Here is a 23,522-nt window from a genome sequence, read left to right on the forward strand (position 1 = left end):
ACAGGATCCCTGGGACCTGAATGCAGCCTATTCTTTTCAGAGCATTGCATCTGCTGCCTCTGTTAACCTGTGTAGTATTACACTGCAAAAGGCTTTCCCTACAACAAAGGGTAATGTGACTCCTCTCCAATTGTTACTGTCAGTAATATCACCCTTTTTGGTATTCTAACAATGATTCCATGTTTCAACTGGTCAGGAGGGGTCTCTTTTTCCAAGATTTCATTGAACAGCTCTGTCAGTTTTGTTAAGGTGGTGGTATCAAGTCCTTTTAGTATTTCTGCTGTGATTTGATCTCCCACCTCTGTGTTATTTTTTAGCTTCTTGCTGTGGCCTGTGCTCCTTTACTGGACTAATGTTAATGTCAAGTTGATCAGGTCTGCGTGTTTCATTGAAGTCTGGTGCTAAAATGGGACTGGGTCTGTTGAGGATATCTTTGAAATGCTCTGCCCATCCATTTTTCTGTTCTGCCTCAACTGTAAGCATTTTTCATCTTCCCTTTTTATTGGCTCATTTCCTATTCTGAAGTTTCCACATAGGATTTTAGTCACGTGGCAAATGGCTCTGTGACTTGCTTTCATAATAGGAGCTTCAGATTCAACTGCTAGGTCTTCAACATATCTTCATTTATCTTTCCATGCATTGTTTTTCACTGCTTTATCTTGTACTCCTCTTTGCTTTTTCCAGTATTTCACTGGTCTTAGGAGTTTTCCTTTCAGTACTTTTCTTTCCTCAGCGAAATGCCACATCTCTTGGTTTATTCAGTTCTTCCTCTGCCTATGTTAATATCCAATTGTGGCTGCTGCAGTTTGAATAACATTGTCTCTGATTATGCCCATTTTTCTTCGGGTAGAGTGGCTGTCAGTTGGCAGTGTTCCTTCATTCAAGTTGGAATTGTTTTCAGTTTTGTACCATTGATTTTTTTTTTTATCACTTTGTTTAAAGTTGATCTTTCTTAATTTTATTTTCAGTTTAGCAATGCAAAGATTATGGTCGCTGCAGACATCTGCTGCTCGATATGCCCTTATGTTTTGGACAGATGACCTGAATTTTGAACTAATGCAGATGTGGTTGATCTGTTTTTTGTTTTGCCATTTGGCAAATTCCATATTTCTTTGTGTGCATGTTCATGAGGGAACAGGGTACTTGCAACAAATAAATCAGATACCAAGCACAATTTAATGAGTCTTTCACCATTTTGATTGATAATTCCACACCCTTGCTTCCCCATTGCTCTTTCCATTCCTTGGCTGTCACATCCTACTTTAGGTTACATCATAAAGAGTAAGTCATGTTTTGTTATTCTGTCATCTTTATCCTTATTGCTATGTTCCTCTGTGGAAGCATAGCACTGTATGATTAACATCTTTGGGGATCTGATTTGGAGTCTGGTGTATATGAGGCGTTGGTTGATAAGTGATTTTTTTCTATAAAATCATTTATAGTGAGTGCTGCTTCCTCTGAATGAGTGTTTTCACTACAACCTGACTAAATTAAATGCTTCTTCTGTTGTTTGAAGCTCATCTTATCTGCACCCGTCAGTCTGCTCTCACTGATGCCCAGAATTTTGATTCTATAGTTGTCCATCTCCCTCATGGTCTGCAAGATATTTAATGTTTGAAACATTGTTCTCATGTTCCAGTAAACAACTTTAAAGTGTTCTCTTGCTACCAGCGTCCAATTTTTCAAGGTGCTGGTTTCCAGGAACCTTCATGAAGGGTGAGGGTTTGGCAGTGTTTTCTACTGAGCAGCCATTTTTACCATAATGGTTGCCTGGTTCTGTTTTTATGACCAGTGAGTTTTTTGCACACAACCCTCCCCATTTTATCCAGGCTAGGGAACAGCAGCTACATCAAAGTACAACAGTTGGTATACTGTGCATAGCATACTTTAAAAATTATGGAGAACAAAAAGGGTTATTACCAGTGTGTACCTTTAATGGTAATTTCAGAAAGCCTTTGGATAACATTTTGATAATCAAACTCAACATACGTTTTTTAACACAAATACATTTTGACAGTCCTCTGTGTGGAGAGGAAACTGTAAGAAGATGTGTCGTAGTTACATATTAATATTAGGCTCAAAACAGTGGTTTATGTGTATTGTCTAAATAATTTGATAATTATAACGTTTGCATTTTTTCCATTAGAATGTGTGTGCAATACGTGTTGCAGTTTATTTTTTGCTTGTTTGGAGAAAGGCAGTCTTAATTACTGTAGATATATTAGTGATGTATATGATGAAACAAATATTTTAAGTCTTTACTGTCTTTTTATAATCCTAGAGGATGAGAGTTAAGCTGGTGGTTGAAATATCTGTTATGAAATATATCTAAATGCTTTGCCATCCGTTAGCCAGGAAATAAGGAAATCTAGTGAAGGGATACAAGATTAAATAAATAGATGCTGATATGAATCCTAGAAAACTAGAAGGTTTGCTTGGCGGTATGCTCAGACAATCCATGAGTACAGATTTTCTTTTTCTTTTCTTTTCTTTCCTTTTTTTTTTTTTACAGACTTTTTTTCCTCTTATCCCCAAATAAAAGAATATTTTCTTGTGAACTGCAAGCATTATTGTTAATAAACTGGAACAACCAGCTCTCTGAGCAGTACTGTTGGGGTAGTCTCTTGGACTTCAAACATTTCACCTTTATAGATCTCTGCTTGGCTGGGGAGAAATGCACTTGGGATGCCTTTGAAGTCCACCTTTCTGCTGAGGAGCTTTTTGCTGCAGATTCTGATTTGGGAACATTTAATTAAAAACAAAAGGGCACTTTGTCTGAGCTTTTGTGCCATCACTGTAGAAATTGCCTTTAGGAATATAACTTCACACAATCTTTTAAAGTAAGGGTTGTCTTTTCTTTTGTTCTTGCAGATATTTTACCCAAATCTGAAAAAGATTATTATGATGATTTGAGAATCACAGCAGAAGTTTCATCTGACTTGGATGCAGTATCTGTATGTAAATTTATAAATAAGAAAGTCTTATGAAATCAGTTTGGGACCATATTCTGTTCTGTTACATCTAAGCAACAGCAATTTATTTTAGTGGGCTTACATTATTGTGATAATAACTGAGAAGAGAATTTGACACACACAATGATTTGTGTGACTTTAGCTCAGATATTTGGGGAATGCCCAGTAATACAAAGACAGACAAGGAAATGACCTTAGGCTCGGGCATTAAAAATAAATTGGGAACAGGACAATAATAATACTTACTATTTAGATATTTAGCGCACTGTACTAACTCATTAATCTTCACAATCCCCCCTTTGAGATAGATGGGTAAGTATTGGTCCTATTTTACAGATAGGAAAACTGAGAAAGGAATGTGATAATTGAAGCCAAGTAGGTTCAAATGCTTACTAATATTTGAAAAAATAAACAGTGTTACAAACCCTATAGAATGGCAATATTAATCTATTTACAACTCTTGACAGAATGTTATAAAAACATGTATTTTGTCCTATGTTATGAAATTAAATAGATCATAACCAGGATCATTTTGTGATACACTTGGTGTATTTACTTTGTACTGTGCAAGGATTATCAGTAGTAATTTAATACAGTTGCAGAGAAACCACACAAGGGAGCAGTGTGCCCTCTAATTTTGCCTCTTATTTGTATCACATGACCAGAACTAAACCTCTAAAGCTAGTGCAGGGACCACAGTGTTGCACTTTCAAATGTGGTTCTACTCTGACAAGTGACTACAACACCCCCACCCCCACCCCCCCCCCCCAAAAAAAAAAAAAAAATTACCTACTCAATAAATCTGAGTTCTGTATGAATTTAGTCTGGTGAGTAGCTACCACATCTTTTTACTATTGCAGTTTGTGCTGCAAGAGTAGTGCAGATAGGAGAGAGGGAGCTAGATCATATTCTGGCTCCCACAGCATCTCCAGAATTAACTACATTTCAATTGACATATTCTTTCCTTTATTACACGATGATCTTCAGTGAGCTCCAGTGTTCACAGATGTAAATGATGGCAGAATAGGAAGACTGTGGGGCTACACAGATGTAACTTAGGGCAGAATTGGATCTGCAGAATCTTTATTGCTGGTGATAATGCACAAGATAGAGAGGATACAAATATGGGTCAGTTCTCCTTAGTTTTACTTATAAACTAAGCACATTTGATCTGGGAATTATTGAAAGAAAATTAACATGAAACCTCACAATGTCCTTTATATTAATGGCCTACTTTTCACATGTTGAGTACCTGAAGCTCCCACTGACTTCAATGGAAGCCACAGGTGCTTAGCACTTCCCCCCGCCATTCTCCCTCCCTCCCAAAGAAAAAATAAGTCATCAGGCCATGCAACTATGCCACTTTTCAGGGGGGAAACACTAGTCCTATCAAAATAACTCCACGTTATCCACATTTAAACATGGGAATTTGCTGACCCATGTGAAGATTTCTAAAACTCACAAATTAATCAACGGGCTCCATTCAGATCACATAAAGGGACCTACTTTTAGAAGTCTAACTATCTGTGGAAGCAATATTTGGACCTATTTGTATAACAGTCTAATTCAGATCTAGAAGGTATAGCAAGGGGCTTGGGAATCCACACATGTCCCAAAGTTATTCTAGTTATTACATATCTATCTTTTCAAATCCCAACACTGGAAGAGGAAGCAGGGACCTTCTGTTCCCACAATGCTGCCAGCCAGGACTGGATCAGGAGTGAGTCTAGATAGGATGCATGTGTAATGCATTATTGGATACATACTGGTGCTCTTTTGAAAATGAACAGTATATTACCCTGGATAGAATATGTTGGAGATGTCACTGTGAACACTAGGCAGCTGGTCAGTCACCTTAGCTGGCAGATGATGTCCTCTTGGGACTGTGGAGTGTTGGTAGGTGCAATAGCTGAACATCTCCCGTGTGTTGAACATTAGGTACAGTAGGAAAATCACCATGTGCTGCACAACTAGTAAACTACTACTTTACCCATCCCCCAGCATATTAGAGTACGGAATGTGGCCTCTGATGATAGCAGCCTTTAAGTCTAATTTATAATATTGCATTTGAACATCTATGACAAACTGCTGCATCCAGCTACAGAATAGGAAATGGTGTCTCCGGCCATTTAAACATGATCCAAGTAGGAAACCTGTCCCAGACCATGTTTGTAATATAGTGACAACTGAGGGTATACAACAGGACTGCTGACATCTCAATAATTTTTTGTTTCTTTGTAGTTAGCAAAAATATGAAGCTGATTTGGTATGAAGTTCTTTTCTGCTATTTCAGTTACATTAGGTTATTGTATTTCTGCCATTGCAATCTTCTCATGAGAATTCATCAATCCAGGTGCAAAATCTGTGTGCCTCCCATTTACTGTGATGATGACATTGCAAGAAACTTCAGGATATTCTTCTTGTTATAAATCTAAAAAGAAAAATAAATAAATATGATTTGCCCCAGACAAGAGGTCATCTACAATTTTGAAAGGCTGTCTTTGTAAAACCAATTTGAATAGCATTTCAAGTTGCTTGTAATCACTATACACTAGTTACTTTGAGTTGCATTCTTTTTGTAGGTTTGCTTGAATTGATACTTTTTTAATGCTAAATTACAGATGGTAAGACTCATATGGATAGGCTTTGAGGAATGGTATTTATGTGAAGAAATTGAATATGTGCGTGTGTCAACAAGCCTTTTTGGCTGTAGAGGGATTGATTACACAGGGTCTGCTCTAATGTATATGGATCCTTATTGAATAAAATAGTACTGGTCATTTTATCTGTATTCCCACAGATATGAATGAGGCATTGAAGAATGTTGCCAAATATAACTATTCACTTCTTTTCTGTAATTAAAAGAGAGAGAGAAAGAGAGAGACAGAGAGAGAGGAAATCAGAACCATTTTTGAGCTTGGCAAGCATCCAAGTTTGTTTGATACAATCTGTTTTATATAGTATATAATCCTCTAAATTATAGTTAAAACCATCTCAGCTACATGGCATACTACTGCCTTTTAGCTTGTGTAACTGGCAGCAGTCTTGTTGTATTTGGTGCAAAGATGTTAATAAATTGCAAAATGCTTTGGTTAATAGTTTTAATTAAAATAACTTTCTATCTTTGATGCTTAGAAATGGGATGAAACTAAGTGAAGGAAAATTTTAAGACGAGTTTCCGGAATAATTGCTTTGTGGTGAGCTCTGTTACAGTGTGATAGTAGTCTGAAGAGAACTGGTAACAGTCTGACAAGAAACAGTAGAAGCCCTGTTACATGGATCATTTGTATCTATATTGCACAAAGCATTCAAAGATACCCTGTAGGGAGTGATTCTGCTTTGGCAGAGAGATTGGCAAGATGATATGATGGGCCTTTGCCATTCTAACTTCTGTGATGCTGCAGTACAGGTTAAAATATACTGAAGTGAATCAGTCAAAGTTTTATAATGTTCCAACCTACTGAAATCTCTTATATCAAATTTTATTTTTTTCCTCTAAATATTTCATATATAAACCTCTTGGAACATTACAATGCTGTACCAAAACAGCTGTTAACAAGGCATTTCTGGCTATGTAGTTCTGCAAAACTATGTTCACTGGGATTACTTGCTATTTGCAAAATGTAAATGGATTGGCATTTTAAAGACTTACAGTTAGAATTATAACTGACATTCTTTATAAAAAATGCTTTTATTAGATTATTAATATATGATAAGCAATGCACCTTCTGTTTCTTTGTGTCTTAGCAATTGTCCATAGGAAAGATTTATTAGTGCAAAAAAGAGGACAGAGGTGTGGTGGCCTATTCTTGCCTAGCTGTGGTATTGACCTTCCAGTTTTGGGATTCCTTAGCTCAATAGAAAATTGTCATGTTGTTGCACTGATGCACTTACCGTTGTGCACGTAAACTGACCTGCTTCAATCATGTGCAAAGTGATCTGAGATATTGAGCATGGCCTTAAAGGCAATTGTATGTCTCAGTTTGATATGAGGAAAAGGGTTTCATGGTTGTTCTCACTGCAGTCACATAAGGGTGAAAATGCAGTAAGGAACTACATGGGAAGGAAAAAAGGAAACATATCAAAGCCCTTCTGCCTTTTGGATCCTTGCATCCACAGGGAGCCACACTGACTTTTTTTAAATTCTGCACATGCACTGGGGACAAAGCTAGTGAATCCCAATGCTTGGGTTGGGGAGGGAAGGAAGATGGGACAATAGCAAACAGTGTATCTTGTTTTTGCTGGCAAAAAGCATTGCTTTATTTAATCTTTTAACGTATGAAGGTGTAATCTCCTTTCAGTATATATTGGTATAATTGCCTTTCAGTATAGTTTAGTGTTGTAAGGATTGGTGTGTGTGTGTGTGTGTGTGTGTGTGTGTGTGTGTGTAAATAATATTGCACAGTATACAGTATGCTATTTTATTTCAGTTATAAGATAGTGTGTGGTAATTATGCATTATATGCAATGGTGTGTGTATATATACTATATATAGACAGATTGGAAATCTCCTCCCCTTACTGAATAACACAAGGAGTTTGCAAAATTTGAATAAACTCACAGAAGAAGGAACCCTGCCAGACAAAACGTTCCAAATATTCAAATACATATCAAACTGTATTAGCTTTTTATACACAAAACATTCATGACTTTTTTGCTATTCTTTTTGTGGGCATTTTTTAAAAACAAGAATTGTATCTTTTCCAAAGAAGGGGCCCAGAAATCTGTTTTGTGTATTTCAATCTGTCATCGGAGTGATAAGTTCTTTACAGTTAATTCCCTATTTAGCTCGTTGGTGGTGGGAGGGTAATATTACATTCATTGTATTCACTCATTCATGTGTAATATTGCATTTGCTCCATTTTCATCTTTTTCTTTACAGCAAGCCATTGACAGTGAGGTGAGAGCAGAGGCAGTTCCTTCAGTCACAGTAAAGGTATTGTACTTAGCTCAAACAGTAACACTCAAACAGTAGCAAAAATTTTCAGCAAACCTGTCATATTTGTTATCCCTTTTACATATGTCACGAAAATGAGAATCGAGTTTGCAATGCCATATATATTTACCATTTTGTCTCCTCTTCTGGTGTGTGAAGGGAATTTTTTTCTATCTTCCTGCCAAAATGATAGTGATTAGGAAGCTTTATATGTCTTCTGTGTTAATTTGTTTTTAAGGAAAAGTCAGATAAAAGATATGTAAAGATTATTGGAGTGGAAAGAAGTCATGTTTGGAGTTTTTCATTGTGGGTGCCTGACAATGTAGCTAAGGATCTAATACTCTTTCCTGTCTGTCTGCTCAGAACTTTTTAGAAAAACTCACCTTTGCACAGAGAAAACATTTTAGTTCAAAAGGTGAATTTTTTTAGAAAGTTTGAATAAAATCTCTTCTAATGTCTTTTCAGTTATGAAAAAGTGAAAATAAATACATTTGTCCTGTTTGTAAAAACTTCTTATTCATGCCTTTACTAATAGCTATAACAAAAATAATTCAGAATTCTAATTTGAAACAACATGATCATAGTTTCAGTGAAGATTAATGCTTGTACTTGGTTTTGAAGAAAATATTTGTGTATGTGTGCAATTATATAATATATATAATAAATGACTATCAATTTTATTTTATGTTCAGAAGAAATTAACTTCTGAACATGCCACAGTAACTTCCAATATTATCAGCAGAGCAAAATGAAGGCCTTGCTTTTTCGTATCTCTGCCCATTCTTTCTCTCGCTAGACTGAGAAGCACAGGGATTGATGGGAACAAATTATAGGCTGGATTCTGATATTTTGACTCTGATTTGGTAACACTGTACACCATGAGTAGATTACTTTTATAGAGTAAGATATTATGAGTAATGATTGTCAGAATCTGAGTCTACATAAGGGAGATTTTAAACATTTCATTCAAAACACAGGCAGTAAAATTCTCAACAAAACTGTCTTAATATCAGGAAGAAGTGGAAATCATGGATGATGGAAAAAACTCACAGTTCCCATAAATTTTATGGTCTCCGTTGTTTTTGCTGAAATAATCTGCAACTTCTAAACTTTCATGTAAATAAATTGTTTCTATCTTCCCCCCCCCTCCTCCATTGGGGGCTTTGCCATTGACTCCATTGTGGCCGGGATTTCACCCACAACCATCGCATTGCAAACTGTTAAAAAACTATCTGCAGCCAAGCCCCAGTATTAGTGGTAGAACTGGCCCCTCTCCATTTCTAGTCATGTACAAAGAAGTGTGCACATCAAAGTCTAACTGGAGCTATTAAAATTCTCACATTGTTAACCACAAGCAATTCCTCTCTTTTTTTTTAAACACGCAAACCTTCCCACTCCACAAAATTACATGAAAAAAATTATTATTGCAATATTTGTCTCCACTACAAATAATAAACAGTTGGTACTGGCAACTGGTGCAGCTAAACTAGCGCTGAACAGTTTGTCTGTTGGTGTAGCCAAGGACAAACTATGTTTAGCACCAGTACAGCTTTAACCATTGCATACAGCTACAGACAGTAACAGGGAATTTCTATAATGTAGACAAGATCTTCAGCACAGCACTCGGAAAAAGTGAGGAAGCACAGGAGATAAGGTTCCTAAGTTAAAATTTTGCTCATGAGTAATGTTTTCTGTTCTTGTTTCTCTGGCCAAATATATAAGCTATTGGTATATTGTTTGTACATTGTTGACAAGTTTACATTAACTCTAAACCCTTAGCGTCTGCATTTCTGGACTTTTTCTGATATTAACTGTTGTAATGTTAAAGTTGAGTTAGCAAAGATTTTAAAATTTAATTTATGCTTGGTTAATACTGGTTAATACTGATCACATTACCAAAAAAAGATATAGATAAGCATATATTAAAATAAGGAAGTAACGTATCAACTTGATCAGTATGGCTTTGATTCAGCAAAGCTGAATAGGGATACAATTACTCACATGCTTAAGGTTAACTATATATCTATATATTTTGCTGACTTGGGGCCTTTATTAACATTTCTTTGTGTCACAAAATATGAGAGACATGAAAAAAGGATAATTCTATAAAATGAGGGGTAGGTGGCAGTCCTAGATGAGACAAAAGATGATTTTCCACCTTCAAAGCTGCAGAACTAAAATATTAGTAATTTAAGGTAGAAATTCCCTCAAATATTTTTTCCCTAGCAGTAATCAATCTGCTCTATATTCTGGGAAAAAAGAAGTCATGACTAGGGCCTTTCCAAAGTCCATTGAAGTCAGCAGAAAACTGCCTCTAACCTGAGCTTTGGATCTAGGCCTTAGTGAACATTTGGACATTGTGATCAGCCTTGGAGAACCACATCAGGATGCCTGGGTTCCAGCTGAGTTAATTTACACTGGTGCTTAAATAAATTCCTATGGTGGAACTTAGCCCAGACAAATAGAGCCTTGTGTGGATACAAAATTTGTATCCACATCCAATCTGTGATCCACATAATGGATTTGCAGGATACTCAGACAAAGGCAGCACAGCGTCACAACTAATCGCCAAACTTTTTGGGGAAGGGTAGAAGGAGGGCTGTTCTTTTGTTATTGGGTATGAGATAACGTGTCTTGATCCTCTTCCTGTAATCAAAAACTCCATGCACATAATATAACTTAATCTGGAAAAAACAAGGGCAAAAGCCAAACATCATTGGAAATCAATACAGATTTACAGATGTATTTACAGACTCTACATGGTGGGAAGATTTATAAATTTCATTTAAGCTTTATTTGATGCTGTAAATCAATCTAAATTACACAAGATGTTGCAATAAAAATTCCCGGTAGTAAATTTAGATCAATTAGAATGCATCATATTTTCTTACAGGACAATTAATTGTTACTACCTGTCATATAAACACATTGCTGTCCCTACATCCCACTTTACTGATTTTCAAGGAGAAGCTCTTCTTTCAAAATCGCTACGTGTAGTTGATGAAAAGTCCTTAATTAATGGAATTTCATATTTTTATGATTTACATAATTATCAACCTTGTCTCTTATTGCCATAAGAGAGCATAAAAACTATACACACATTACATTTGTACATTACAAACCCTGTCATGTTAATTCAAACAAAATGACTTCCTGATTGTCTGACAAGTTTATGCACAATTTTCAAAATTAAATTTCTATCTTCGAGTGATTGCTAATAGTTAATGGATTTTAATCCTTCCAAGTTAGATTTTATTGAATTAGGGTTAATACCTTTGGGATCCATTGTATTAAAAATACAATTGTGTTTTTGTTATTGTGGAACTATATGTATCTTTTCTAGAAGGAAGGGGACACTAATGTACTTCTACCATTATTGGCCCTTTGAAGCCACCCTATGGAGAGGTGTGTACATATATACATATATATATACTAGTTCTAACTGGATTCTCCAGGGACCAACAGACAAAGAAAAGATAAATGGCCTAATTTTAAACAGTTTCAAGTCCTCCTTCCTTATCCAGCAAATGAATGGGACCCCTGTTGCACAGTGAGTCCTAATCCTTAATGTAGGATTAGAAGGATTGGCTTACTGAGGCTCCATAAAACTGGGTGCTTGTTCTGAGCTGAAGCTCTGATGAACTTGCAATCACAGGATTCCCCATGGATGGGGATTTGAAGGACCGCTCCTGCCAGAGTCTGTTAGGATTAAGGTGATCTCTTTTAAACTTATTAGCATGCATGTAGATTCTTTTAACATTTTAAATGTTTTTTGTAGTACTTTTTTACCTTAAGAATAAAATAGGCTTGTACAGAAAGAACTCTGTTGTATTTATAGCTGTTGACAATCACTCTGCTGTCGTCTCCGACGAGAAGGGAAGCAAGTTTGCTTGGGCAGCCTGGGAATAAAGCATTGATGGCAGGGAACTGTGCAGGCTGGTCTATTTGTAAACCAGGGAGTTGGCGCGCACTAGTCTGTCCACTGCTAAAGGCCCCTCCACCAGCCTAAGGGGAAGAGTCACGAGCCCAGGATACAACTGAATACGGGGGACAATGAATGAAAAACCAGGGAGGGGTGTACGGGTCACAGGGACAAATGAAGAAAACCAGAATGGGACACTGAGCAGAGAACCCCGGACAGTGCTCACTGCTCCTGGAAGGTGTCAAGGGACACCACCCAGAGGAACTCTGCCCGGATGCATGAGTGCACAAGGGAACAGAAGTAGGTCCCACAGTCGCAGAGCGCTTCCCCTGCCAATCTCCTCTCCCTGGTCTTGTAGATGGCCATTTTGGCCAGGGCCAGGAGGAGGTTGATGAGAAGGTCTCGCGACTTTGTGGGGCCACAGTTGGGGTGTGTGTAGATGAACAGGTGTGGTGAGAAGTGCAGCCAGGACCTCCGCAGGAGATTCTGGAGGAGCCAGGACAAGGGCTGCAACCTGGCACACACACTTCACCACGCCGCAATAGGGGCAGGTGTCGGGGTGAAGGGTGAACCGCGCCAAGTACACGCCCGTGCTTATGGCTCCATGAAGGAGCCGCCAACTGATGTCCCCGGCGGGCCGTGGGGTCAGGGTGGAATACAGACTGGCCCACCAGGAGTCCTCGTCCTCTGCAGGTGGCAACAGGTCCCGCCACTTGGTGTCAGGGTGGGACACGAGGACGAGGAAATGAAGGGTATGCAGCACGAGCATGTAGAGAGGGTCTCTCGGTACGGTTCGAAAGAGGACTGACTGCAGGTCATGCAGCTGGCTCGGTGTGTGGGGAGAGAGGGAGGCCGGGGGGGGGATTACGGGGCCAGAGCCGGATAGAAAGCACCGGAGGGCCGGGACCAGAGGGCCGGGGAGCGCCCTCTCCCAAGACCTGCTTGAAGGAAGCCTGAGCAGTGGGGGGCAAGGCTGCCCTCATCTCCTGGAGTATGCGCTGGGGGGTTCGAAGGGTGGAGAGCCCCATGTGACGAGCCAGCGCCTGGGGGTCCACCCAGTCCCCCTGGTCGTAGTCCAGGAAATCTCCGATCTTGGTGACTCCTGCCAGGACCAACCTTCATCGCACCGAGGGAGTCTCTACCAGCTGCACACAGAGCTGGAGGTTGTGTAGCAGGGGCTCTGTGAGGAGATTCTCCCCCTCGGTGACCGCAAGGGGCCTGGAGGCCGAGACCAGCCTCCAAGTCTGGAGGAGGTCCTGGTAGAAGACTGGCAGCTCGAGAGGTCTCGCGGAAGACCTCTCGGATGGAGAAAAAAGAGCTGCTGTTCATATCGGAGCCCTCGGAGGCGGCGGAGGAAGGCGTGTGCCAAGTGGCTACACGCCAGACTACCTGCACCATAAAGGAATCTCTGCAGGGCCCGGAGGCAGAAGGTGTGTACCTGGCTGTGGAGACAGCACAGGCCCTGTCCTCCCTCCTCCAGGGGAAGTCTCAAGATCCCTGCAGAGACCCAGTGCAGTCCTGGCCAAAAGAACTCCAGAACTGTCTTCTGGAGGTGGGCCAGGAAGCTCGGGGTCAGGACCAGGGTGTTGAGCTGGTGCCAGAGCATGGACAGGACCAGCTGGTTGAGCACCAGTGCCCTCCCCAGAAGGAAGAGGTACCAGAGCAGTCCTGTCCATCTCCGCAGCCGCCCAGACACCCTGTCCTCCAAGTCTTGCCAGTTCTCCACTGGGGAGGGATGGTTGGTGAAAAGGTAAACGCCCAGATAGAGCAGTGGACCTGCGCTCCACCGGATGTCTTGAAGCATGGGTGGAAGGGAGCTTGTCTGCCACCTGGCCCCTACCATCAGGCCAGGGTTCTTGACCCAGTTGACCTGGGCGGAGAAGGCCTCCAGCTGTGCCAGGTTGCCCGGGTCCTGGACCGCAAGGAGTACATTGTCAGAGTACGCTGACAGGACCAGTTTCAGCTCTGGCTCATGGAGCACCAACCCCATCAGTCTCCAGCAGAGGAGACAGAGGAAGGGCTCAATGGCCAGAGTGTACAGCTGGCCTGACAGAGGGGAGCCTTGGCGCACTCCTTGCCCGAAGCTGACTGGTTCGGTTGGGGTCCAGTTGAGCTTGACCAGGCACTCTGCAGAGGTGTACAGCACCTGGAGAAAACCCACGTAGCGGAGCCCAAAGCCAAAGGCCTGCAGGGTGCGCAGGAGATACCCGTGGTCCATCCTGTCAAATGCCTTCTCCTGGTCTAGGGACAGGAGGGTGAATGGCTGGCCATCCCTACACCCAAGCTCCAGGAGGTCCCGGACCAGATAGAGGTTATCGAAGATGATGCGGGCCGGGACGATGTAGGTCTGGTCGGGATGGACCACATCTTGCAGCTGTAGTGAGAGGGTCTTGGCTATGATTTTATAGTCCGTGCTGAGGAGTGAGACGGGACACCAGTTCCAAAGGTCGCGGAGGTCCCCTTCTTGGGCAGCAGGGTGAACATGGCTCGCCTGCACAAGAGGTGGAGCTCTCCGCTGGCCTTGAACTCAGCCCAGACGGTGGCGAGGTCTGGGCCGAGGACATCCCAGAACGCGCAGTAGAACTCCACAGTCAGCCCGTCCATGCCTGGGGATTTGTTTGTGGGCATGAGGCGGAGGGCTCCCGAGAACTCAGCCGGAGTGAGAGGTAGCCCTAGCTGGTCTTGGTCACTCATGCTGACTGTGGGAAGTTCATTCCAGAGCACCCTCCGGGCGGTGGCTTCGGTCAGATCCAGGGAGAAGAGGCTAGCATAGAAGGCCCTGGCCCTTCCACGCATCTCCACCGGGTTCATGAGGGGGCAGCCATCCTCTGCCAGAAGGCAGGTGATGTGCTTCCGAGCCCCCCTCCTTTTCTCCAGGGTGTAGAAGAAGCGGAAGCTGCGATCCATCTCCTGAAGGAGATGGATGCAGGATCGAATGAAGGCACCCCGAGCCCGAAGGTCTTCGAGGGCCCGGAGCTCCTCCCACTTCTCCTGCCACGCTCCGCAGAGGGATGATCCTTGGAGCTGGCAGCAAGACGCCTCTCCAGTGCTAAGACCTCCCGCTCCAGCTGCTCTATCCCCGCATCCCTCCCCTGGCTGGCCCTCCGAGTGTAGTCGCGGCAGAAGAGCCAGGCGCACACCTTCCCCACGACATACCCTGGTCAGAAGGGAGTGAGATGTGGGTCTTCACACAAGAAAGGCAGTGGCTGGGAAATTGGAAGTCTTGAGTGGGTGCCCTTGCTGGACCATTGAGGGGGAATATATGTGAAAATGCCCTGATCTGTCACAAAATCCTCTTTGCAATCTGTGCTGGAGGGGTGGCTGGACTTGGGGTGTGCAGGACATGTCAGATGCAGGGCCACAGCATATAGTGCTTCAGGGATTCTTGTTGGAGCTGCAGCCCATTGTACAGCCCTGAGAGATTGCTGTGATTTAGACAGAGCAGTCTAAACTTACGCCAGAGCCCTCTCCAGTACCCATAGCAGCCTAGGATCCAGATAGGGCAAAGATAGTTTAAACTATCTTAGTCCTAGTTCCCTTCCCCTTGGTGTGTGATTTCTGGCTGTATCTTAGAGGGACAGTAGAGGCTCTTACCCATAATGTGAAGAAGAGTTCTGTGTAGCTTGAAAGCTTGTCCTTTTCACAACAGAAGTTGATCCAAAAAAAGATATTTACTCACACACCTGGTCTCTGTAAAAAAATAAAATATTTGCAAAGACATTTCTGTTTTATAAGCATGACATTCACATAACTTCTCACTGAATTTCGGTGTCATTATTTTCTCTACCATTCACACTGTAAATAGATGTACTCAGGTTCAGAAAACTAGTTAAACCAACACCAGCAAAAATGTTAACTCAGCCCTCTCCATCTTTGTTCGTTTCATTGAGGTTTTCACTTCAGAGTATGGAGCAAACTTTGCCTTTGTATGAACATTGCAAATATTACTAAGCATGGACAATGTGAGGCCTTGTCTACACCCAAAACTTGCACCTTTTTAACCAAAATAGTTTTAAAAATCATTTTAGCTAAACCGTTGCAAACTTCTGCATGGGGACTCCTATGTCAGTTTATAAGTAGGTTATATCTGTTTAACTTAGTCTGGCTTTAATTAAACTGGTGCAGTTTTTGTGTATAGATATTTTTAATGGGAATTGAGGCACATTTTAAAAACATTGGACTAAATTCAGACCTAGGTGAACAACTGCAACTTCATTTTGTACCTACTTTCTTAACTTAGCCCATTATTTTCATTTCTGTCCTCTTCCTGGCTAATTGTCTCCTTATCCAGGGCAGTTAAAATAAAAGACACTCAAACTTGCAGTTGAGTCAGCGCACTCTCATGCTAGCTTCTTGAGGCTGCTGTCTGTGTGTTCTTGGTGGAGATCCTTTAATTTTGAAATTTGCTTCCAGCACTAGTCAGATAGAGCCTGAATCAGGAGACTTTTAGGACACTGTGCAAAACTCATTTGTTTTTTGAAAAGCTTGTTTAAGGAGTGTGGTCTGTTTTGGGTTGTTTTTCTTTTAAAATGTCCTTATTTTTCAGGAAAAAAAGGCAAAAAATGTTTTGATTTTTTTTACATACGCTAACTGCGATAGGGTGTATTTTATAATTCTGAAAATCAGAAAAAATACAAGTTTTATTTTTTATCAATACATTTTATTTGGAACTTTACTTTAGTTGCTTGATATGTGTAGGGTTCCCTCAGTCTGAATCTTTACATTATACATAATGAAGGTATGTTATATGTGTGTTAAGGGTAACCAGGTACATTGCAAAATAGTTTCTGTGTGAGGAGCAGATTCTATCATTGCTATACCATAAGAGAGAAGGATTCCATGATTTGGTGTTCATTGAACATACCAACTGCTGAACAGAGTCCTTTGGTGAAAGGAAAGTATAGAATAATGCCTTAATTAAATAATTGTCAAAATTTTACTATTTATATTGACTACTGTCATTATTTTACATTAAAAAACCCAAACACACAAGATATTTGCAACATAAAAATCTAATATATAGAAATACAAATCTAATGTATTGCAGTTGGATAAGATAAATTAGCCTCGGCTGAATATTACCAAAAGTTTTGAGATACCATGTCAATTTTTTTTCATTGTCATGGAGTTTTCTTAGCTGCTAGTTATAGTGGAATTGTGCAAGTGCAAATCACCACTGAATTTGATACTCTTAAATGTTATTGTGGAATTGTTCTGTACTGATTTTTTTCTAGTGAATTTTCCTAATGATGCTGTTTTTTAAATCATAAGTAGATTAATTTGGTGCTTTTGTGTGTAATACCTTTTTACTTTCAACTTACCTCAGATCACACTACAGAGTAGACTGGCTGTGCAGAAAACAAAATTATCAATATGTGTACAACCTCCTTTAGCACTGACCCATGACCAGTTCATCTTTGGTGATATAGGTAAATCATTCTTTTACTATTACAAAGTATTATAATATATTGCTTTATCTGGGAGTGTTTGAGCCTTATTCTAAGATTCCAAGCTTAACTTTCTACATGTTGTTGATAATTATATTCTATTAAAAAAAAAATAGCAGTGGCAGTTCCAAAAACCCATCAGAACATTAGGATGCGTACAAAACCAGAAAGATAGAAAATGATGTTGAAAATAGTATACAATCAAATAATGTAATGGCACATCCTCTTCTGCAAACCTATGTCCAATACTGGTCACTCTATCTCAAAAAAGACATAGCATTGTAGTTACTGTGCCTGTACAAAGAGCTTCTGCTGAGCTACAGGGGGGGAGATAAGGTTCGGTTACGTGTGCCCAATCAGGCATAAATTTCCTGTTCAGCACTGCCCTCTCTGCCTTCTCTAGCCCCCTTACAGCCCCTTTGAAAATAAGAGAGCTGCAGGATGGATTGCTTTGAAAATTGTTGCAGAGGGAGCTGCAGGCCACAGAAAAGTGTCGTAGGGCCTGGACCTAACTTGCAGACCATATGTTTGACAGCCCTGCTCTAAGGCATCTAATATTGGCCACTGCTGAGACAGGATAATAAAATTGATAGACCTTTGGTCTCTTCTGGAATAACCATTCCTATGGTCCTACAGCATGTTCCCTAAGGAACAAAGGACTGATGGCCTTGTAAAATGCTGTGACCTCAATATAAAATTGCATTTGTATTGAGTCTGTCTTACATTTGCTGCACAGAGACATTCACTTATGCATTTTAAGAGAGTTTTGAATTGGAGCATCTTGTTTTGCTTTTAATAATATATATTGAAGAAAAAAGTTTTGTACAGATTTGATGGAATTAGTTTGATAGGAATGTATAATATAACTTAATATAAAAATATTTCCTTAAGTATTGGAAAATGTTTGGTTTTCTTTCAGTTGGCCTTATTTATTCAATGTGCTTTGGTATTATTTGTAGAGCCATGCGTATCTAAAGCCGTAGCCCTGTCTGTCTTTCTGAAGGGGAATTGCCCACCAGCAGAGCTGGAGGGAAATGCTGTAGGTTCCTATAGCACACCCACAGGTGAGCAACATGAGATTTGAAAGATTTTTTTTTTTTTTTTTTTTTAAAGGCTTTGATTCCTTTGACTTTTTCTTTTCTTTTTTTAAAAATGTTTTAAAGTTAATAGCAGTGTGCAATTGGTCTCCTGTTGTTTTAGTTAATATTTTATATAGCACCATTAACTTGCCTGATCTATTTACAGAGCTAACTATATAGATTTACAGCTAGGGAAACAGGCTTCCACATGCTGCCCCCCAGCAATTTGCTTCAATCCTGACCTGAGAGGAACCTCCTTTAGGGATGAGAAGTTAATTAGCTCTTTATGACCATTCAGTCCTTGACCTCATTGCAGAGGCTGCCAACAAAAGTGACAGTTACTGTCTCTGCACGAGGAAGAGGATTAAATGGACGCTAGGACTGATTATTCCCTTACCCTGTTTACCTTTTAGTCTATGGAAGAGCACTTATGATTGCTTTATTTGTTTAGAATGAATAAGAACAAAACCCGAGTTATTACATTTTATAATGATCTAATAACCCCAGGCTATCCATAGTGACACAACAGGTCAGTTTGCCCTGACACCTATTGTCTTTGCATATCTTGCTGGCTAATCAGCTCTCATTAAAGGACAAGGCGCTAAGTTGAATGATTCATGTCATGTCATGACTGTGTCATGTTTAAACATTACTACACACACTGTTTGATTCTCAGTCAGAACATGTGTGTCTGGGAGAAAACTGGATGACATTTCATACTACTGGTAAAAGTTTTGGTGGTGAGTAAGTAGAACTACATTGATTTATATCATCTTGAAAATTTGGCCTGAAACCTGCTTTCTCTTTTCCTCCTCCCCCCTGGATTTTTTGTTTCATGTGCTCAGTACTTCCCATACTACCTTGTGTATGTAAGGCAGCGTGGGAAGCAGCATTCCTTTCGTAGGTGTTTTTCGTGATCTCAGGAAGCCTAAGGACCATTGGATTCCACAAGAACCACAGCCCTCTTCAGAGGCTCTGAGAAATACATGCTACACAATACTAAAAACTGTTGAGGACAACATCCTTTGTTTTTCTTAAAAAAGCTAAGCATGATATCGTCCAAGGCACTCAGACTATAAGGTCAGAAGGGATCATTATGATCATCTAGTCTGACCTCCTGCACAACACAGGCCACAGAATTTCACCCACCCACTCTTGTAATAGACCCCTAACCTAAGACTGAGTTATTGAAGTCCTCAAATAATGATTTAAAGACTTCAAGGTATAGAGAATCCGCCAGCAAGTGACCCATGCCCCATGCTACAGAGTGGAAAATTCCTTCCTGACCCCAAATATGGTGATCAGTTAAACCCTGAGCATGTGGGCAAGACTCACCAGTCAGACATCCAGAAAGAATTCTCTGTAGTAACTCAGAACCCACCCCATCTAACATCTCTTCACAGGCCATTGGGCATATTTACCACTAGTAATCTAAGATCAGTCAGTTGCCAAATTAGACTGTCCCATCATACCATCCCTCCCATAAACTTATCAAGCTCAGTCTTGAAGCCAGCTAGGTTTCTTGCCCACACTGCTCCCCTTGGAAGGCTGTTCCAGAACTTCACTCCTCTGATGGTTAGAAACTTTAGTCTAATTTCAAGTCTAAACTTCCTGATGGTCAGTTTATATCCATTTGTTCTTGTGTACACATTGGTGCTGAACTTAAATAACTCCTCTCCCTCCCTGATATTTATCCCTCTGATGTATTTATAGAGAGCAATCATACATCCCCTCAGCCTTCTTTGGGTTAGCTAAACAAGCCAAGCTCTTTGAGTCTCCTCTCATAAGGCAGGTTTTCCTTGCCTGAAATGCCTGGGATTTATATTCTGAAGGGCCTGAGTCTACAATTTTTGCTAGTGAACCCTTGGCTTTGGGATTCATTCTCTCTTGTGGGCCACTAGAGCCTGAGTTAGCAGAGCATAATTTTTTGGTTAAAGTATTTATTTAAGAATGGATCATCACTGGAGAAATTTTTCCTGTGAGGGGTTAGGGCAGTTCAAGGAGACAGGCTGTGTTTGTGCTACTTGTATTGGCCATTTAAAGTGCAATTTTACTTGTAAATCTGACTATCAAAATGGCTGATGGTAAAATAGTTATGTCCTCTTCAGACTAGATTATTTTAGTGCATGGAGGATGGAGGGCAAAGGATGTGGTCCCATGCTCCATATCATCTATGCAAGCAGCAGACATAGTTCCAGCCCCTGCACTATAGGGATGTCAGAGATTGATGGCTTCTAGTGACTGAGTATGCAGTACCTTCCTAAGAGCTCTGTCTGGGGCCATGTGGCTTTGGACAGCCTCTAGCACAGAGCTATATGTAAATCATGCAATCTGGTTTTAGGTTTCTTGAATCATATCCTGTGATTTTAGTGATGTGCATTTTTACTACTTATTTCTTTGCATTAGCTAATGAACAATTTACTTCTGTAATAGTTAATGACAATGAAAAAAAATCCCACGTTGACTTTCAGAGATTGAGTTTTTGGGCCTTGCAGTTAAGAAACAAATACTTGTAACCTGAAGGTACATTTGATCTGAGATCTTTGAAATACAGTAATCATAGAACAGTAGATCACTATTTCCTACAGACACACTTGAACGCGTATTTAATTATGGAATTTCCCCAGATGTCACAGCACAAGGAGCATAAAAAATTAAATAAAATAAATGACTTAGTGGTTCAGAAGTTTTGTTGCATCATTAGGCTTGGCTAGTTCAATAGCACTATATACAAACACACTATCCCTATTGGTGTTTGCAAAATCAAGTCCTCAGATAACATTTAAGTCCTTGAAAAAATACTCTTTCATGGTCTCACTCTATCTGAATAGAAAACTTTCATTGGAATGTATTTTTGTTTGTTTAAATTATCCAGAATTGTGGATCAACTTCATGCTGGGTCTAACTCTGTGGAATTCAATACAGTTTAGTTGAATCCTTTTTATTGAGTTGGATGGAGTTATACCAATGATGAATTTGGCCTTTTCTGGTTATTTTTTGTTAGTATTACATCTTGTATATTTAGACACACTACAAACACTGACTGGATTTTCCTTTAATAAAAGTTACATTTATTTTTCTAAACTGTTAATTATTACATTTCTTCTTTGTTTCCTCTTAAATAGTATCTTACATGTTCTTGCTTTTTTTCTCCCATCCTCCTGTTGCTGATTATGCGGTAGAACTCAATCCTGAAGGTGAGTGACGGAAAAGTTAGAAAAACTGGACAGGGTCTCCTAACTGACAGCTGATTTTCAATGAAGCTGATTTGGAAGTGAATTGTGAATGTCCTATTTTAAGAGGTCACTCTTATAAACATTTATATCCTCCTTGGACCAATGTTCTGGCTTGGCATTACTGTAGGGACCACTGCTGGTAACTATGGTGAGGCTTAGACATAAGGCGAAAGTTATCCATAGGAAAAGTAGAAATGATGAATGATTATTTTGTATTGACTTCCGACACATTTACACCTGCATAACATTGGAATCTACAATATTAAAGTGTTTTATTATATCTTGAGGACAGTGATGGCAAATATAATTATATTGATATTGCTTACTGTATCTTTAGCCTCCTTTCATCTTACAGTGTTATCTATAGGTCAACAGTGGATAAGAAGCTAGATATAAGTCAACAGTGTGCCCGTATTGCCAAGAAGGCTAACGGCATATTGGGCTGCATTAGTAGGAGCATTGCCAGCGAATGAGGGAAGTGATGTGGACAAATCAGAAAGAGTCTGGTGGAGGGCAACGAAAATGATTAGGGGGCTGGAACACATGACTTATGATGAGAGGCTGAGAGACCTAGGCTTGTTTCGTCTGCAGATGAGAAGAATGGGGGGGATTTATAGCAGCCTTTAACTACCTGAAAGAGGGTTCCAGGGATGATGGAACTAGGCTGTTTTCAGTGGTAGTAGATGACAGAACTAGGAGCAATGGTCTCAAGTTGCAGTGGGGGAGGTCTAGGTTGGATATTAGGAAAAACGTTTTCATAGGAGGCTGGCGAAGCACTGGAATGGGTTACCTAAGGAGGTGGTGGAATTGGGTTTTTAAGGTGTGGCTTGAGAAAAAGCCCTGGCTGGGATGGTTTAGTTGTGGTTCATCCCGCTTTGAGTAGGGGGTTGGATTAGATGACCTCCTGAGGTCCCTTCCAACCCTAATCTTCTATGATGCTAAGGCTGGTTGAATTTAATTCTAATTCTAATTCAGTTGAATTTAAGCACTATTTTATTTAACCTTTCTTGTGAAAAAAAACCTTGAGGATTTGAACTGTTGCCATGCCATCTGTGGACAGAATGAAACAGTAGCTCTAGGAGTGATGTGAATTGCCACCATTCATCCCATTTCCTCTTAGAACTGTCTTATTTAAGGCTGAAAGTTGATTTTTAGATGATTAAAAATACTAGCACAAATGTTGTTAAAAACATATCCATGATTATGACAGGTATCATGGCTTCAGGTGGTGCAGCTGTCAAGGTGACATTACACAGGAGGATAAAAGAGGAATAGAAAGGTGGCCAGCATCTAGGTAGGCTGTAAAAAGACAGTACTTGAGTTTTGGAGGCTCACTGTTTGGATAAGTTTAAAGCATATATTAAATCCCATAGGGACTTAATATAAATTTATTTTACTGATTTTTTATAAGAAATGTATTGGTTGTAAGATCTCCCTTCACCTGAAAAAATGAGAGAAAGGAGTTGGGGGTCAGGTAGGAAGGAAGTCTTAAGCTGTTCAATTTCCCATTAGAGGAAGGGTTGCTTAATGGGTGTTTGAAAGTCTTCTCTTTCCCTACTTCTCTCTCATTTACACATCCATTTTTGAATGGTCTGCTCTGGTTGCATTACCAATAAGCAATTCTGCTTTTATACATGGGGAAAAATTGTTATCCCATATGTTTTGTTCTCCATTATTACTGCATTAAAGTTGCGTGACATGTGCAAAGTATAACACAAAGATGGATGAGGATGATGCAAGGTCTATTACCAGACATAATGGAGGGATCAAGGAGGTTCTGGCTACCAGACTTTGGTGCTACTTTGGGTTTTCTTGCTACCATGTAAAATTGCTTTAGCAGGCCCAAAGAAGTGTTCTGAAAGAATTCTCCAATATAAATTCTATACTGTAGTTAAATATTTTTCAGCGGCTTTTGGCTCAGCTTCCCTTT

General features: G+C 40.2%; 1 protein-coding gene across 7 annotated transcripts in view; it reads left to right on the plus strand.

The window, feature by feature from the left end:
- The window catches only part of BBS9 (Bardet-Biedl syndrome 9), a 417,433-nt gene that overhangs the window by 76,048 nt on the left and 317,863 nt on the right, over positions 1 to 23,522 (plus strand). For 6 of the 7 annotated variants that reach the window (XM_067562493.1, XM_067562496.1, XM_067562495.1 and 3 more), the window contains 5 exons: positions 2,872 to 2,954; positions 7,855 to 7,908; positions 17,157 to 17,259; positions 18,237 to 18,341; positions 21,539 to 21,553. In XM_067562493.1, coding sequence (XP_067418594.1) covers positions 2,872 to 2,954; positions 7,855 to 7,908; positions 17,157 to 17,259; positions 18,237 to 18,341; positions 21,539 to 21,553 — 360 coding nt within the window. The remainder of the gene's footprint in view (positions 1 to 2,871; positions 2,955 to 7,854; positions 7,909 to 17,156; positions 17,260 to 18,236; positions 18,342 to 21,538; positions 21,554 to 23,522) is intronic. The other variant, XM_067562494.1, reaches the window with a different exon arrangement.

The sequence above is a fragment of the Emydura macquarii genome, unplaced genomic scaffold (genome assembly GCF_026122565.2).
Source record: "Emydura macquarii macquarii isolate MOO-44397 ecotype Brisbane River unplaced genomic scaffold, CSIRO-AGI_Emac_v2 contig_2432, whole genome shotgun sequence".
In the NCBI taxonomy this organism is placed as follows: Eukaryota; Metazoa; Chordata; order Testudines; family Chelidae; genus Emydura; species Emydura macquarii.